The sequence below is a fragment of the Salvelinus sp. IW2-2015 genome, linkage group LG15 (assembly GCF_002910315.2).
Source record: "Salvelinus sp. IW2-2015 linkage group LG15, ASM291031v2, whole genome shotgun sequence".
NCBI classification, from domain to species: domain Eukaryota; kingdom Metazoa; phylum Chordata; class Actinopteri; order Salmoniformes; family Salmonidae; genus Salvelinus; species Salvelinus sp. IW2-2015.
This window is the reverse complement of record NC_036855.1, coordinates 54639814-54656524: the sequence shown is the minus strand read 5'-3', so window position 1 is coordinate 54656524 and position 16711 is coordinate 54639814. Positions and strand designations below refer to the sequence as shown.

At 42.7% G+C, this 16711-nt stretch overlaps 1 protein-coding gene and 1 pseudogene across 4 annotated transcripts in view; both read right to left on the bottom strand.

Moving 5' to 3' along the window:
- Positions 1-16711, bottom strand: part of LOC111974181 (phosphorylase b kinase regulatory subunit beta-like) — a 75684-nt gene that overhangs the window by 13530 nt on the left and 45443 nt on the right. For all 4 annotated transcript variants that reach the window (XM_070447279.1, XM_024001817.2, XM_070447280.1 and 1 more), the window contains 5 exon segments: positions 2745-2827; positions 2984-3088; positions 3861-3944; positions 7071-7164; positions 9895-9950. In XM_070447279.1, the coding sequence (XP_070303380.1) occupies positions 2745-2827; positions 2984-3088; positions 3861-3944; positions 7071-7164; positions 9895-9950 (422 nt within the window).
- Positions 7-1697, bottom strand: LOC139028755 (general transcription factor II-I repeat domain-containing protein 2A-like; annotated as a pseudogene).

Genomic DNA, 16711 nt, shown 5'->3' with positions numbered 1-16711 from the left:
GATGGATTGAAACCAAGGATATTCTACTGTTACCATTTCCAACGGTCATCATTTTCTCCATATTAACCTAATGCAGGCCTGGGCAATTATTTTCCATGCAGGGCCACATTAGAATATATTTTTGCCATCACGGGCCAGAATCATATTACAGGATTATACTTCATGTACATGACTGTGTTGACAGAAATATTTTTTATTTTTTAACATGCGCAAAAATAAACCACATCCATGTTCTACTTTTGGTAGGTATTTTCATTATTAAACAGGCAATGAACTACACGGGGAGGGAAAAGTACATTCAGCACCACGGACAGAACTCTTGTTAACAGGTATGCACAAAAACACAAGAGAGAGAGGAGAGAGAGCTCAACATTACATTTAAACTACTCAATCAGTGTGAGGAGTGAAGTCTCTGATGGGGATTGACTAGAGCAGTGAAGTCAGGTATAGTTTCTGACGTCGCTATGCACAGGATTGCTGAGAGTCAGTAAGAGATGATCTGTGCCTTGACGTGTTATATGTCATCACTGAAACTGTCTGTTCACATACATAGGTTGACCCAAAAAGTACAAACATCTTCTGAGCATGACTCCTAATGTTTGGAAAGTTTTGTTCATCGAGAGATACATAGAACCTCGTCAGTGACATCGTTTTGAATATTTCTCTAAATCACTCTATCAGTCTGAAGATCGATAAGCTCAAGTTGCAGGTCAGTGGGAGCGTTATCCACATTGAAGGTGAAAGGAGAGAAAACCAACAGCATGTCATTTTCCAACACTTTGAAATCCTCAAAACGACGAGGAAACGCACCATTCAAAGCACGCAGCAGCGATGTATACTTCTCCCGCTGGTCATCTGATAGGGAACAGACTAGTAGTGTCGGAAGGTGGGTGAGATTGTTGGCTTCTAGTTGGCGGGTCAGGAAGAGTAATTTTCCCTTGAAGGCTTTGACAAGGCTGTACATCTGATGTGCAAAAAGGCCCTTCCCTTGTAGTTTGGAATTCAGTTCATTCATGGAGGGCCATGATGTCCACGGTGAAGGCAAAATCAGCCAACCATTCTTTATCTTTCAGTTGTGGGAAATCCACATATATTCCTTTCATTTACAAAAACTCAGCAATCTCCGACTTCAGGTCCCACACACTTTTAAGCACTTTCCCCACATTTGTGTGGTAGGGGAGATCTGCATGACCTGACTCTGTCTCTTCCAACAATGAGACAAACTGCCTGTGGTTTAAAGATTTTTCTCTTGTGAAGTTTACCTCTTTAGTGACTGTATCCACAACATGGCTCATTTTCAGAACACATTTACAGAGCACCTCCTGATGAATAATGAAATGCAGGAAAATCATTTTCTGATCTGGGTTCAGCTCAGCTACTCGATCTTGTATCCTTTTCAAAACGCCAACATTTTTTCATGTCAAATTTGGGCACCCATCAGTGGTCACACTGGATAACTTTTCAAAACTCAGTCCCAGCTCTGCCACACACTTATTAACCTCCTCCAATAAATACTTCCCTGTGGTTGTGCTCTTCATTGACTGCACTGAAGCGAGCTCATCTATAATTTCAAAGTCTGGGGTTATGCATCGTAAGAATATCAACAACTGTGCCGTGTCACGTGCATCACTGCTCTCATCTAGGGCCAAGGAGAAATAGGTGAAATCCTTTACCTTGTCTTTTAACTGTTGTTCCATGTCCTCAACACGCTGTCACTGTTCATCTTGACAGGGAAACATTTTCAAACAGTTCTTTCTTGTCGGGGCAAAGTATTGCTGCAGAGTCAATTAAACATTCTTTAATGAATTCGCCCTCAGCGAATGGCTTGCTATGTTTAGCTATTTTGTGGGACAGTACATAGCTAGCTCTCGCAATTCCGTCGTTTGCTGAATGCAGTTTTGTGAAAAGTCCTTGCCTCTTTTGCAACTGAGAAAGCAACTCGTTCAATGCATTTGCCCTCTGCTCAGAATACATATTCCTATAGTTCTCTGCTTGCTTCGTCTGGATGTGTCGGGACAAGTTGTAGTCTTTCAAGACAACGATGCTCTCTTTGCACACTTAGCGCACAGCTTTCCCTGATACCTCAAAAAAGAAATATGTCGATGTCCACTTTTGCTGGAACACCCTACATTCATTGTCTACTTTCATTTTCTTTGAAAACCTAATTTTTGCACAATTTCTAGCTAGCTACTATTTGTTACTGTGATGTGTGTCAGCCTGTCAGTCACTGTCTGTCCTCGTGTAGTTGTTATTTATATGTGCCTTCAAAATAAATGTCCCACAAGCGGTGGGAGTTAAATCATTACACAAAGGTGAGTATTCATTGGGCTTTAAGTTGAATAACAAATATGTTTTTCAAAACTTTACTATCGCAAATTCTTCATGTGATCTGAGCATGATTCCGCGGGCCGTATTGAACTAGGTCCCGGGCCACGTACGGCCCCAGGCTGGCTTTTCCCCAGGCCTGACCTAATGAGTATTGAGCTGTTTTATATGTTATTCCACTGACTCCTATAGAACAACCTCTACTGTGGACAGGTAAGCTATTTTATTGCATTTAAAAGGTGCTCTTTGGATAATGATCAATACTGCTGTGATCAGCATAACACCCAAGCTAAAGTGATATAAATGACCATAATGAAACTCTTATCGGCAAATACAGGCACATCTCCTGTGCTGGATTCCAATACACTCCAAAGCAGTAACCCTTACAGTACAGAAGGAAATACAAAAGTAGATCTTACTTGATGTTGTCCTCTCTGATGAGAACCAGGAAGAGTGGGCGACCTTTCATTTTCCAGCTATGCTTGATGAACTGCAGTGCATTCTACATACAAAGATATGTAACACATTAAACTTGCATTGACCAAACAGACAGACAGTTAGGGACATAACACGGTGAGTGTGCAGGCCCCAGAACAAGGATTAAACCAGACGAATGTCTAAACAGCAGTGTGTATGAGGTGAGTTCACCCCAGCTCACCTTGATGTCATCAATCAGCAGCATGACGTCCTGGGATAAGTAGAAGTCACTGAGATCAAAGACGATAGGGTAGCACACCACAGTCTTCCCCAGGATCCGATAAATCTATGGGGAGTGGAGCAGACACATTGCATTACTTGATCCTGCAGGCCAAGATGGATAGCTCGGAGGTACCGACATATGACTCTGGACAGGAAGTAAAACAACCCATCGATCTTGAGGAAGGAATACACAGAAGCTAGAACACAGACATTACAGTCCTGCGAGCACAGATACTTCCTAAAACTAACACACAACCTCTCCTCTACAAACAAACTCGCAAATATGCACAGGCACACTCGCTCTCCCTGTCCGTCTCTAAAACACAAGCGCCCGCCGACGCACACAAACAAAGAGATGATCATAATGCCCTCTGGCAGGACACCCTATTCCATCAGAACACATAAAAGTTCCATTAAAATATTGTCTTAGTGATAGGTTTGGACCTGTGATTGATTCATTTTGCAATTTTGTATATATTTTTTAATGCAATTCAGCTGTGTAAACTTATTTAGATGACCTTCACTGGAGACAACTAGAAGGAATAACAACAAAAGTTTTATGACAGCGGCTCACAATATCAACGTGGATTACGAAATTGAATGACATATATTTTCATCATGCATTGCATGGCAGCAGTACTTTGTACAATGTTAAGAGTAAGGCAAAAATATGTATAATATCTATGTACATTATATCTGTACATGTAAATTAATATTATTCCGTTTCTGAGCTGTGGTTGCACACTGAGAAGTGCTGGTTTATGTTAATCAGTGAGGAGGTGGTGGTATGTCCATAACCTCTGAGTATGTGGTAGCATTGAGTGGTGAACGCTCACCTTGCAAGTGCCCATGCAGCCCACTGGTCTTTCTGGACGCCCACTCAGCCCCAGCTTCTTATTGATGGCCAGGAAGCGGTACGCCTGGGGGGAGAAAGAAAAATACATACATATTTCAGTTTCATTTTTTTTTTACAAGCCTACTTTTCAAATTACACATAAAATCTTGGACCATTGACCAACGACATATACATTACAGCTGACACTAACAGAGCACAGCATAGATTACCTTCCTTCTATTCCTCCAGGCAAGTCACAGATCAATCAACAACTGCTATCAATATAGCTAGCTACCTTCCTTGCCTCTCTTACACATATCTAGCCTTCAGATCTGACAACACACTCAGCTAGATATGACAGAGATCATAAATCGGAGTCATTTTAAAAATGCCAGGCAGGGAAAGTTGTCTATTTTTATTGCACCTCTAAAAAGATCAATCATCCTCATATCCCTGGGGGATTTTCTTTTGTTGCGATCCATAATCTAAAATTACTTCCCGCTGAAGTTATGAGACGTGTCAGTAGTTAATGGCCCCTGCAGAGCCTGCCTATGACGGCTCTGTTGTGGGGCCTCTATGGGTCTGTTTAGTGCCATGGTGCAAGTGGGTTTACTGGAGAGTTGTCAGAGGGCAGAGGTATATTGCAGGCCCTTACTGTAAAGCTCAACACCAAGTAGCTCAGTTAGTTAGTAGGCTCCGTCAGTCAGGATCGGCCCTCACTGCTCCCCATTCTTTCACTTCTACCTGGAATGGTCTTGGTGTAATATTGCCGTGGCAAATGGAATTTGAATATTTAAAATATATTTTAATTCAATTTTAGCTATGTAATGGCACAAGGTCACAGAGTGTCTGTTTCCTGAAGACACTAAAACTAAAGTAGAGGTAACAACCTGTATGCCAGAGTGATCTGGAAAATTGTTGTCAATCCATAATGCAACAAAGCAGATAATGGGCATTGATTTTAAAGCACCTGATCCATTCATGTGGAGAGGCACACTGCAGTCCATGTGACCTCTGTTTCATACTGCCCTTATCTTTCCACACCAGGCTAGAAATGCTCCTGGTCAATAACACTGACTACATACTTCAGTGGCGCTGCAGGAAACGTAGCTAACAAGCTTCAATACACAGCAATAACCAGGCTTACCAAAGAGCAATGTGTACATACTAACACTAGATGGAGCTCTGCCACTCCTCCTGCTTTTCCCCCATCTTCAAATGAGTTGGAAACAAATTATACATGGATGGAAAGTACGAAAGATAATAGGAGAATCAAGCAATTAACAGAATATTGTGATAATATAAAAAAGCAGTTCACAAAGACGGGAAACATTTATTCAGAATTAAGTCGCATAACAAATTCCCAGTGCCACTGGCCATACGTCCTGTTTGAGGAGAGACGTTGTGTGAACCTTTGTCTGCACCCACGGCTCCCTGTCCCTGCCTATGGAATACCAATGAACACAGCACAGCATATGGCTCACATCACTAAGTCCTCTCATTTAGACTACAATTAAAAGCAACCAAACTGCTAATGTGATTGCTGCTAATGCCATCAAGATGGCTACATTCTGAGTGTGTCATTAGGTTGGGTGATATGAGGACTGTTGTAAGAGAAGGACAATTGTAACAGAAGGCTTTAGTGTCGCAGTGTCTCTGTTTATCAATCAAAAACCTGCTCTCCTCTCTCCTAGACATCTGGGTCGTTCCACGAAAAGGGGGGGCTTTTGCTATTTGATATTTAAAGTAGAAATATAGACCACATTGAGAATTCAATCAATTGTATTTTCAATGGAATAATGGCTTGCTAAAGTGCCAAAATGCAGCATTTCGACATGTCCCTCTGTCAACCCTGCCCCCTTGGTAAGATTTTCCCAAAATGTCTCCCAAGTTTCACCATCAATTAGAAAGCCCTAGTTATTTTGTTGCTTTGACAAAGTAATTTCTGAAGATTATAATGCATTTCATGTGATTAGGTATTCATTTACATCTGTCCCTTATTTTAAGGTTCAAGAAGAAAATTGTCAACCCTGTTACTTTATTTGGCACTTACTATAGTATTACAAAAAAAAAAAATGTACCTCATGAGATGGGAAAATGTGTTTTCTTTATGACAGAATGTTCAAATTAGGTGAAATCAAAAGTTTTATTTTGACCAAGTTACACTTCTCAAACGGCACCAAGAATTGGTGGAATGACCCGTTGGCTTTTATAGACATGATCGCTGGAAGATGGGTCAAAAGACATGCAGAGGGGTTGGGGAGGCATCACCGAGGCAAACGGAAGCTATTTTGGCAGCGCTGTTGCTGTGCCACCTGGGTTGAGATAAATAACATGCTGCTGGACGTAATTGCCACTCTCCTGTTGTCAAGCAGCTGTTGTAAACACAATCGAACGGCAGAGAGAGATGAAGCGAGCGACGCAATGCAGAGCGGTGCCCCAGCCTTTAACAGATTCAAAACGCATGGGATTTAATATTTAGCATGCTGCTCGTCCTGGCTCGTGACACCCACCCAATCCACTGCTGCATAACTACATGCCCAACAACAGGGAGGAAGAGCAGAGGCAGACCTTTCTAAGATGAATTCATATATTGGGAAAGGCCAATGTTTTCCAATACGCATTACAACAATACGGTAATACTTTAAGACTTGAATGACATTGATCAAGTCACAGGTCAACTGGTAAATCACACTGACCAATCTCCAGCCTCACTTTGACTGATTGAGCAACCAAGAGGGATTTCTTAATAGAACTTGGATGTAAGATTGACAGTCAGATGAATTGACTAAGCCCATATGCTCGGCAGACATATTGATAGATGGCCTTGGACATCTAGGTAATTGACTGATTGATTTGTTTCTTGCTTTCTAAAATCAGGTGTATTACCTACCTTCAGAAAATGTACATGAACGTTGCACAATCTTCTCTCCTTGCAGTGAGCATTTAATGACCAACGTTTGGGCTCGCAGCAGGCCTAAGGTCAGGATGTGGTATTACCCATTTGGGGCGGCAGGTAGCCTCGGATCCCCGAGCTGACAAGGTAATAATCGGTCGTTCTGCCACTGAACAAGGCAGTTGACTCACTATTCCCCAGTAGGCTGTCATTGTAAATAAGAACTTGTTCTTAACTGACCTGCCTAGTTAAATAAAGGTTAAAAAAAAGATTGTGACAAATATCACTCATATTTCATTCTGTGGTATAACTCACATTGACCAGCTCCTTCTGGGCCCAGATCTGAATGGGCTCCACCTGCTGGGGTGTCTGAGTCTGGATGCCATAGGTGTTCAGAAACACCTGCAGTCTGCAACACAACACAACACACTGTTATAGCCGGGACTGTTCAGGAAGCCCAGCAGTCTGGGTGGCCAAAGTACATTAGCTATGAAAAAGAGCGCCACCGACTGGTGGTGGACTCCGATAGAGGTGCCGGTTAGAGGACGTAAATGACCAGTAGGAGACAGATGTACAGAACACACGTTTATTATAGAGGTGCCGGTTAGAGGACGTAAATGACCAGTAGGAGACAGATGTACAGAACACACGTTTATTACCAAACAGACACACAGCAAACAAGAAGGAGGATAGACTACTGAAAGTGTTGTAGAGAATAGTGTATAGTGATTTTATGGTCAAAGACACACGAAAAAACACCAGTCAGGGAGTCCAGAAGAAGGATTGTCCATGTGGAAAGGTTCAAATGTGAGTTGATGATGATGGACGGGAGTTTACAGAGGTTGTCTCGACCTGTTCTCCTCCTGGAAACAACTGAAGAGTTGAGAGGCAGAGTGGGGTTTAGCTGCTCCCAGGCTAGGCTATTGATTAGCTGACCAGGTCAGCTGAATCTGTTCTCTGACAACCTGGTCCCTAACACATTGATGTGAATTGGCCTCTGCCACTGGACAATAGGGTCAGGCTGAGGTGGGGGATGGTCACTTCTACTGCAGCGGAAAATAATCACACAGAGTTTGTCTACACGTCCTAGCCAGAGAGAGGGTTCAGTAAGGGTTTAATGATTAAAGTTATAAGGTTTTGTGCAAGCTACATCTTGAAAAATCCTCTGAAACAAGCATTAGGTAAAGGCTTGGAGGAAGTGAGCAAGCAGAGTGTTAGGTTAGCTGCTGAGGAAAACCTGCCATCTGATTGGAACAGCAGGACAGGTTAACAGGCTTCAGCTGGCCAGCCGACCTCTTTAACCTCCCTCTCTCATGACTCCACAGCTAAATTAGGGTGCTAATAGATGAAGACTGCGCACTGGCCAGTCGCTTAATGTGCACAGTGCAATAGCACCACAGACGAGAGAAGGAGAAAGGGAGGAAAAACAACCAGCTTTCTGAACTACCACAGACTCTCTCACGCACACATATACATACAGTTGAAGTCAGAAGTTTACATAAACCTTAGACAAATACATTTAAACTCATTTAATCCTAGTAAAAATTCCCTGTCTTAGGTCAGTTAGGATCACCACTMTATTTTAAGAATGTGAAATGTCAGAATAATAGTAAGAGAGAATTATTTATTTCAGCTTTTATTTCTTTCATCACATTCCCAGTGGGTCAGAAGTTTACATACACTCAATTAATATTTGGTAGCATTGCCTTTAAATTGTTTAACTTAGGTCAAACGTTTTGGGTAGCCTTCCACAAGCTTCCCACAATAAGTTGGGTGAATTCTGGGCCATTCCTCCTGACAGAGCTGGTGTGGTGTAACCGAGTCAGGTTTGTAGGCTTCATTGCTCGCACACGCTTTTTCAGATCTGCCCACAAATGTTCTATACGATTGAGGTCAGGGCTTTGTGATGGCCACTCCAATACCTTGACTTTATTGTCCTTGAGCCATTTTGCCACAACTTTGGAAGTATGCTTGGGGTCATTGTCCATTTGGAAGACCCATTTGCGCCCAAGCTTTCACTTCCTGACTGATGTCTTGAGATGTTGCTTCAATATATCCACATACTTTTCCTCCCTCATGATGCCATCTATTTTGTGAAGTGCACCAGTCCCTCCTGCAGGAAAGCACCCCAACAACATGATGCTACCACCCCCCATCCTTCACGGTTGGGATGGTGTTCTTCGGCTTGCAAGCATCCCCCCTTTTCCTCCAAACATAACGATGGTCATTATGGCCAAACAGTTCTATTTTTGTTTCATCAGACCAGAGGACATTCCTCCAAAAAAGTACGATCTTTGTCCCCATGTGCAGTTGCAAACCGTAGTCTGGCTTTTTTATGGCGGTTTTGGAGCAATGGCTTCTTCCTTGCTGAGCGGCCTTTCAGGTAATGTCGATATAGGACTCGTTTTACTGTGGATATAGATACTTTTGTACCTGTTTCCTCCATCATCTTCACAAGGTTCTTTGCTGTTGTTCTGGGATTGATTTGCACTTTTCGCACCAAGGTACGTTCATCTCTAGGAGACAGAACGTGTCTCCTTTCTGAGCGGTATGGTGACTGCGTGGTCCCATGGTGTTTATAATTGCATACTATTGTTTGTACAGATGAACATGGTACCTTCAGGCATTTGGAAATTACTCCCAAGGATGAACCAGACTTGTGAGGTCTTGGCTGATTTCTTTTGATTTTCCCATGATGTCAATCAGAGGCATTAAATTTGAAGGTAGGCCTTGAAATACATCTACAGGTACACCTCCAATTGACTCAAATGATGTCAATTAGCCTATCAGAAGCTTCTAAAGCCATGACATCATTTTCTGGAATTTTCCAAGCTGTTTAAAGGCACAGTCAACATAGTGTATGTAAACTTCTGACCCACTGGAATTGTGATATAGTGAAATAATCTGTCTGTAAACAATTGTTGAAAAAATTACTTGTGTCATGCACAAAGTAGATGTCCTTACCGACTTTCCAAAACTATAGTTTGTTAACAAGAAATTTGTGGAGTGGTTGAAAAACGAGTTTTAATGATTCCAACCTAAGTGTATGTAAACTTCCGACTACAACTGTACTATTCTCTGATCTCAGAGACACATAGCTACCACACACTGTTTCCTATTTATCTTTCCCATCACATACCTCTGGCTCTCAGCAATCAGGGCCACATGGACCACCGTGTCATTATCAATGGGACCCTGGAACACAGAGAGAAAGAGATAGAAAGGTGAACATACTCAACTGCAGGGGAAAATACAAATTCGGTTAATAGTATATAACAAAATCACAATAATATACTGAGTTGTTATCTCTGGTATAATGCATTGCAGTGAAAATTGCGCCGCTTGTAAAGTAAAGCTGTGAATAGGAGATAAAGTGTTTTGAGGGAATAAAAGAGTGATGAGAGGAGGGAGAGAGGTGAACCATGAAACATTCCTCACCGTACCCTGTCATTACAGAAGTTTGAACAGTGGTAATCTTTAGAGTGATTATAAACTACTGTTTTTGTAGTAGTTGGGTTGGCCATATTAAATCAGGAGTATCAGTGACCACAGTATTCTGGATAGTAGCTCTTATTCCTGGATAACCTGTTTACATGCACCTTTGATATCCAGTTCACGAGTATCCCTGTATCCGTGAATAAACAGAATATTCCTAATTGAAGTTTGTATGGGTGAAATGGAATAATAACTGAAATCTGGACTGACTGTAGGCCTATAACCTCTCACATGTACAGTAATATAATAACTCCTGCAGAATTATGCATTTCTTGCAGTAAAACGCTGGTTTCTCGGGAACAGGAGTGGAGAAATATGATTTCTTTCTTTCAGCATCTCTTGAGAAAATGTGAATGGGTGCGTATTGTGTCATCTTTGACACTTATGCAAGCAGACTATTTGAACCACATACTGTAAAATATGCGCCCAAGATGAAGTGAAGTCTTATTAGAAACGTGTTTCATTGTTTTCTCAGCTTTTCATTTACTTCATTAAAACTGGTTCAACTGATGACAATGGCCATTTTGCACAGGACCAATCTTTCCACTGTTTGAGTTATTGCATTTTCTTCGCGGTCCCTAAACCAAATAGACAACTTTACCGTTGTTAGCTAGATTAGTGCACGCATTCTATCGATGTAAGACATTACTCTGGTGAGCACAACTTTATTTAGTCTTCTAGGGCAACAAGTTATGACAGAAGAAAAGCTGCCTATATCTAATTGTAGTTGACAAACAAATGTCCTACCAAATGTCGTAAATGAGAAGCAGAAGCAGTCTAAATTAGGGGTCAATAAATTATGCTAGAATTATTATGGGGAACGGAACTGCGCAGGTGGCCTACTTTTTGAAGTGATTTGTTTGATAATCAGATGAAAACATCATCACACAACACCCTTGATTATGCGCAACTGAGCCTGCGCAGACTGAGAAAAACAACAGTAAACAAAATAATATGTTTACATGCCACAGTATCCCGTCTAAGATCAGCATATTCCAGGCATCTTATCCTGGTTTCACATAACCGGGATACAAGCTTTTTCGGGTTATTGTAAACAGGATATGATGTTTATATGCGTGAGCTCAAAAGCAGAATACTGGATTATCCTGAACAATAACAGAATACTGGTGTGTGCATGTAAACATTGTCACAGATGCGTCGGAGAAGCAGTGCCTCCTTGCTTCAGAAGTAAGTTAAATGAATAAAGCTCACAACTATGGACTAAGGTGAAAGGTTTGCATATGATACAACTGCCTGTCATACACCTGTGAATCTTTCAAGGAATCATCTTTCAGGATATAATGACGTTGATCTAATGATCATGCTTACTTTCTCATCTATTTGCCGCAATTGCATTTCCGCCTCAGCTCCGCTGAGTCCCGGGAGATGTATTCAGAGATAAGTGATTTGTAAACAGAGTGAATCATATCACTGGAGTTAAATGATTAAAATCCCTGAGCCATTAGAAAAGAACATCTTGGGATTCACAGGAGGGGGCTGTTCATCAGAGGCAACGCTCCTTTAGATGACCCGGCGGGAAGTCTGACGCAGGCAGAGAAGAGAAGGCTAGAAGCCATTTTGTTTGGGCGGAAAGAGCAGGCTTTTCTCAACACCCTCGTTATCATTAATCAGAGGAATCCGGGAGAGGGGGGGTAAAAGAGGTTCACAGATATCTCTGCTGATTAATTGTGAGCAGCGGCTTCTAAAACACTGCAATGGAAATCATATCTCATTAGCATTCTACTCCAAAACACAAAGGAACCATTTGAAGAGAGAAATAAATAAAATAAAAAATAAATAAATAAATTAAGATGGAAATAAAAAACCAGAGGGAAAAAAATTATAGATCACCTGTACTCCACACAGAGAAGGCGTACAAAGCTCTCCCTCGCCCTCCATTTGGTAAATCCAACCACAACTCTATGCTCCTGACTCATGCTTACAAGCAAAAATTAAAGCAGGAAGCACCAGTGACTCGGTCTATAAAAAAGTGGTCAGATGAAGCAGATGCTAAACTACAGGACTGTTTTACTATCACAGACTGGAACATGTTCGGGATTCTTCCAATGACATTGAGGAATACACCACATCAGTCACTGGCTTTATCAATAAGTGCATCGAGGACGTCGTCCCCACAGTGACTGTACGTACATACCCCAACCAGAACCCATGGATTACAGGCAACATTCACACTGAGCTAAAGGGTAGAGCTGCCGCTTTCAAGGTGCGGGACTAACCCGGAAGCTTACAAGAAATCCTGCTATGCCCTGCGACGAACCATGAAACAGGCAAAGCGTCAATACAGGGCTAAGATTGAATCATACTACACCGGCTCCGACGCTCGTCGGATGTGGCAGGGCTTGCAAACTATTACAGACTACAAAGGGAAGCACAGCCGTGAGCTGCCCAGTGACACGAGCCTACCAAACAAGCTAAATCACTTCTATGCTCGCTTCGAGGCAAGCAACACAGAGGCATGCATGAGAACATCAGCTGTTCCGGACGACTGTGTGATCACGCTCTCCGTAGCCGACGTGAGTAAGACCTTTAAACAGGTCGACATACACAAGGCTGCGGGGCCAGACGGATTACCAGGACGTGTGCTCCGGGCATGTGCTGACCAACTGGCAGGTGTCTTCACTGACATTGTCAACATATCCCTGATTGAGTCTGTAATACCAACATGTTTCAAGCAGACCACCATAGTCCCTGTGCCCAAAAACACAAAGGCAACCTGCCTAAATGACTACAGACCCGTAGCACTCACGTCCGTAGCCATGAAGTGCTTTGAAAGGCTGGTAATGGCTCACATCAACACCATTATCCCAGAAACCCTAGACCCACTCCAATTTGCATACCGCCCAAACAGATCCACAGATGATGCAATTTCTATTGCACTCCTGCCCTTCCCACCTGGACAAAAGGAACACATATGTGAGAATGCTATTCATTGACTACAGCTCAGCATTCAACACCATAGTACCCTCAAAGCTCTCACTAAAAGTTAAAGGAACCTGGGACTAAACACCTCCCTCTGCAACTGGATCCTGGACTTCCTGACGGGCCGCCCCCAGGTGGTGAGGGTAGGTAGCAACACATCTGCCACGCTGATCGTCACCACTGGAGCTCCCCAGGGGTGCGTGATCAGTCCCCTCCTGTACTCCCTGTTCACCCACGACTGCATGGCCAGGCACGACTCCAACACCATCATTAAGTTTGCAGACGACACAATAGTGGTAGGCCTGATCACCGACAACGACGAGACAGCCTATAGGGAGGAGGTCAGAGACCTGGCCGGGTGCTGCCAGAATAACAACCTATCCCTCAACATAACCAAGACAAAGGAGATGATTGTGGACTACAGGAAAAGGAGCACCGAGCACGCCTCCATTCTCATCGACGGGGCTGTAGTGGAGCAGGTTGAGAGCTTCAAGTTCCTTGGTGTCCACATCAACAACAAACTAGAATGGTCCAAACACACCAAGACAGTCGTGAAGAGGGCACGACAAAGCCTATTCCCCCTCAGGAAACTAAAAAGATTTGGCATGGGTCCTCAGATCCTCAAAAGGTTCTACAGCTGCACCATCGAGAGCATCCTGACCGGTTGCATCACTGCCTGGTACGGGAACTGCTCGGCCTCCGACCGCAAGGCACTTCAGAGGGGAGTGCGTAAGGCCCAGTACATCACTGGGGCAAAGCTGCCTGCCATCCAGGACCTCTACACCAGGCGGTGTCAGAGGAAGGCCCTAAAAATTGTCAAATACCCCAGCCACCCCAGTCATAGACTGTTCTCTCTACTACCGCATGGCAAGCGGTAATCGGAGTGCCAAGTCTAGGACAAAAAGGCTTCTCAACAGTTTTTACCCCCAAGCCATTATACTCCTGAACAGGTAACCAAATGGTTACCCAGACTATTTGCATTGTGTGTGTCCCCCCCAACCCCTCTTTTACGCTGCTGCTACTCTCTGTTTATCATATATGCATAGTCACTTTAACTATACATTCATGTACATACTACCTCAATTGGCCCGACCAACCAGTGCTCCCGCACATTGGCTAACCGGGCTATCTGCATTGTGTCCCACCACCCCCCAATCCCTCTTTTACGCTGCTGCTACTCTCTGTTCATCATATATGCATAGTCACTTTAACCATACCTACATGTACATACTACCTCAATAAACCTGACTAACCAGTGTCTGTATATAGCCTTGCTACTGTTATTTTCAAATGTTTTTTTACTGTTGTTTTATTTCTTTACTTACCTACACGCGCATGCACGCACATGCGCACGCACGCACGCACAAACACACCTTTTTTTTCCGCACTATTGGTTAGAGCCTGTAAATAAGCATTTCACTGTAAGGTCTATATATTCGGCGCACGTGACAAATAAACTTTGATTTGATTTGAAATAATGCAGGAAATATCTTCTCTCTCCAGCCAACCACTATACTTCACTGGCAGGTAATTAGGTTTAAAGCAACACTTCAATAGGACAGCATTCAATAGGACAGCAGAATGTACTGGAACTTCTTAAAAGGTATTGTAGAGATCTCGTTATGTCTCAGGAACAAACCCCAAAAAATGGATAAGACAGGTCAAGCTTCAATTAGCGCCTCATGTTCCTGCCTGCTGGCACCTGGCACTGGGCCCTAGGTCCTGGGCCAGGGTCCCCCCAGCTCCTGGGGTAACTGGGGCCAGAGCAGATGGAGGGACAACACACTGAGGACACTACATCCAGGAAACACTGACCAAGCGGTCTCTCATAATGCCACCTCAATGCTCAGTAAATGTGTGAACAGACATACTGTATAAACACAAACAAAATAGTTAACATTTTGACTGGGTTTAGAGGAAGATGTGTATTGTTTGCAGAGGAAGAGATAGATGGAGAGTTTCTTTGTTCCGTATTTGTTTTCTTTTAGAGTAATGATGGTCTTATTTAATAGTGCAGTATATACCCAAGGCTCTTCTGTCTGAAGGAGAGCTGAAATATTAACTTCCTCAGGCACATTCTCCATATGCTGCTACTAAAGTAATAACATCAATACATTGAGAACAGAAACATCTGTCAGAAAAACCGCACTAATTGGAATAAATGCTCTTCTACAACTTGTCTAGCTACTCCTCTCACATATCAGGCTGTTGAAAAGAGTGAGTACAATAAATTGCTCCTGGGGAGAAAACAGAAAAAGAAAGAAAAAAACACCTGCAAGTAAAACTCCTCCAACTTAGGTAAGCAATTTGCATCAACAGTAGCTTGTGTCTCAGCATGAGAAATGTGCATCTCAACTAGTAGAAGCCCAATTGCAAAACAAGCTGATTCATGAGTGCCACTTCCAGACTGCAAATATGAATGAGTTTAATCTCTGCTTCATTTGAGATTTTCCCAAATTAAAAGCATTGAAATGTGACACAGTGGTGCTGATGGAGAGAGAAGGCCACTTCAGACTTCTCACACTGCATGCTGGGTACCAACACGTGTCCTCTGCATACAGATTGCGTTTCACACAGTGCAACTTTCCAAGCATCTGGAAAGCACCTTAGTTCTCAGAGGCATAATCCTGCTTTGCTCACAAATAACTAGTAACTAAAATATACACATACTGTAGGCCTATCTCCTCAAAGAAATTGAACTATGAATGTACTCCAATACATGGTTCAATAGCCTGAAGAAACACTACTTCAAAAGAATAGTCACTACGTAAATTATAACTAAGACTGAATCATTTCACAGAGGAAAAGTGTCAATCTAAAAAAATATATGAAGTAATTGTAACGTTAGCAGATTTCACTTATCTTAGATGTAAAACCAATGTACAAAAACAGGAACTTAAAGATGCGTTACATTGGTTGTGTAATTCCATCCAGTAGATTTGAAAGTAGCGCTCACGAGCCAAAATGGGTCCCTGAAAATGTTTCGCAATAAATTGGGTACAATGCCATCCATTTATGTTCAGTCCTGCAATTCGTACAATATGTTACACATTTCTAAGTGCTTAAGATCCAGTTCAATCTCTTTAAATACCGTAGTATGAAATAGCATTCAAATCTATATTGTATATGGTAGGAAACCGCCAGGAGCCCGATGGGGGGACATTTGGTTTTTACATATAGTAGCCTGTGTTTCCATCTTTTGTAGCTCAGTTGGTAGAACATGGTGCTTGTAACACCAGGGTATTGTGTTTGATTCCCATACGTATAATGTACGCACGCATGACTAAGTCGCTTTGGATAAAAGCATCTGCTAAATGGCATATATTATATTACAGTTTCTGTCCTTTTCTGACACAGCTTGTGAAGACAACAATCCCTCCAGTCCCATCCCTCCTCTCCCAGTCCCTTCCCTCCTCTCCCAGTCCCATCCCTCCCATCCCAGTCCCATCCCTCCCATCCCAGTCCCATCCCTCAAATCCCAGTCCCATCCCTCAAATCCCAGTCCCATCCCTCTCATCCCA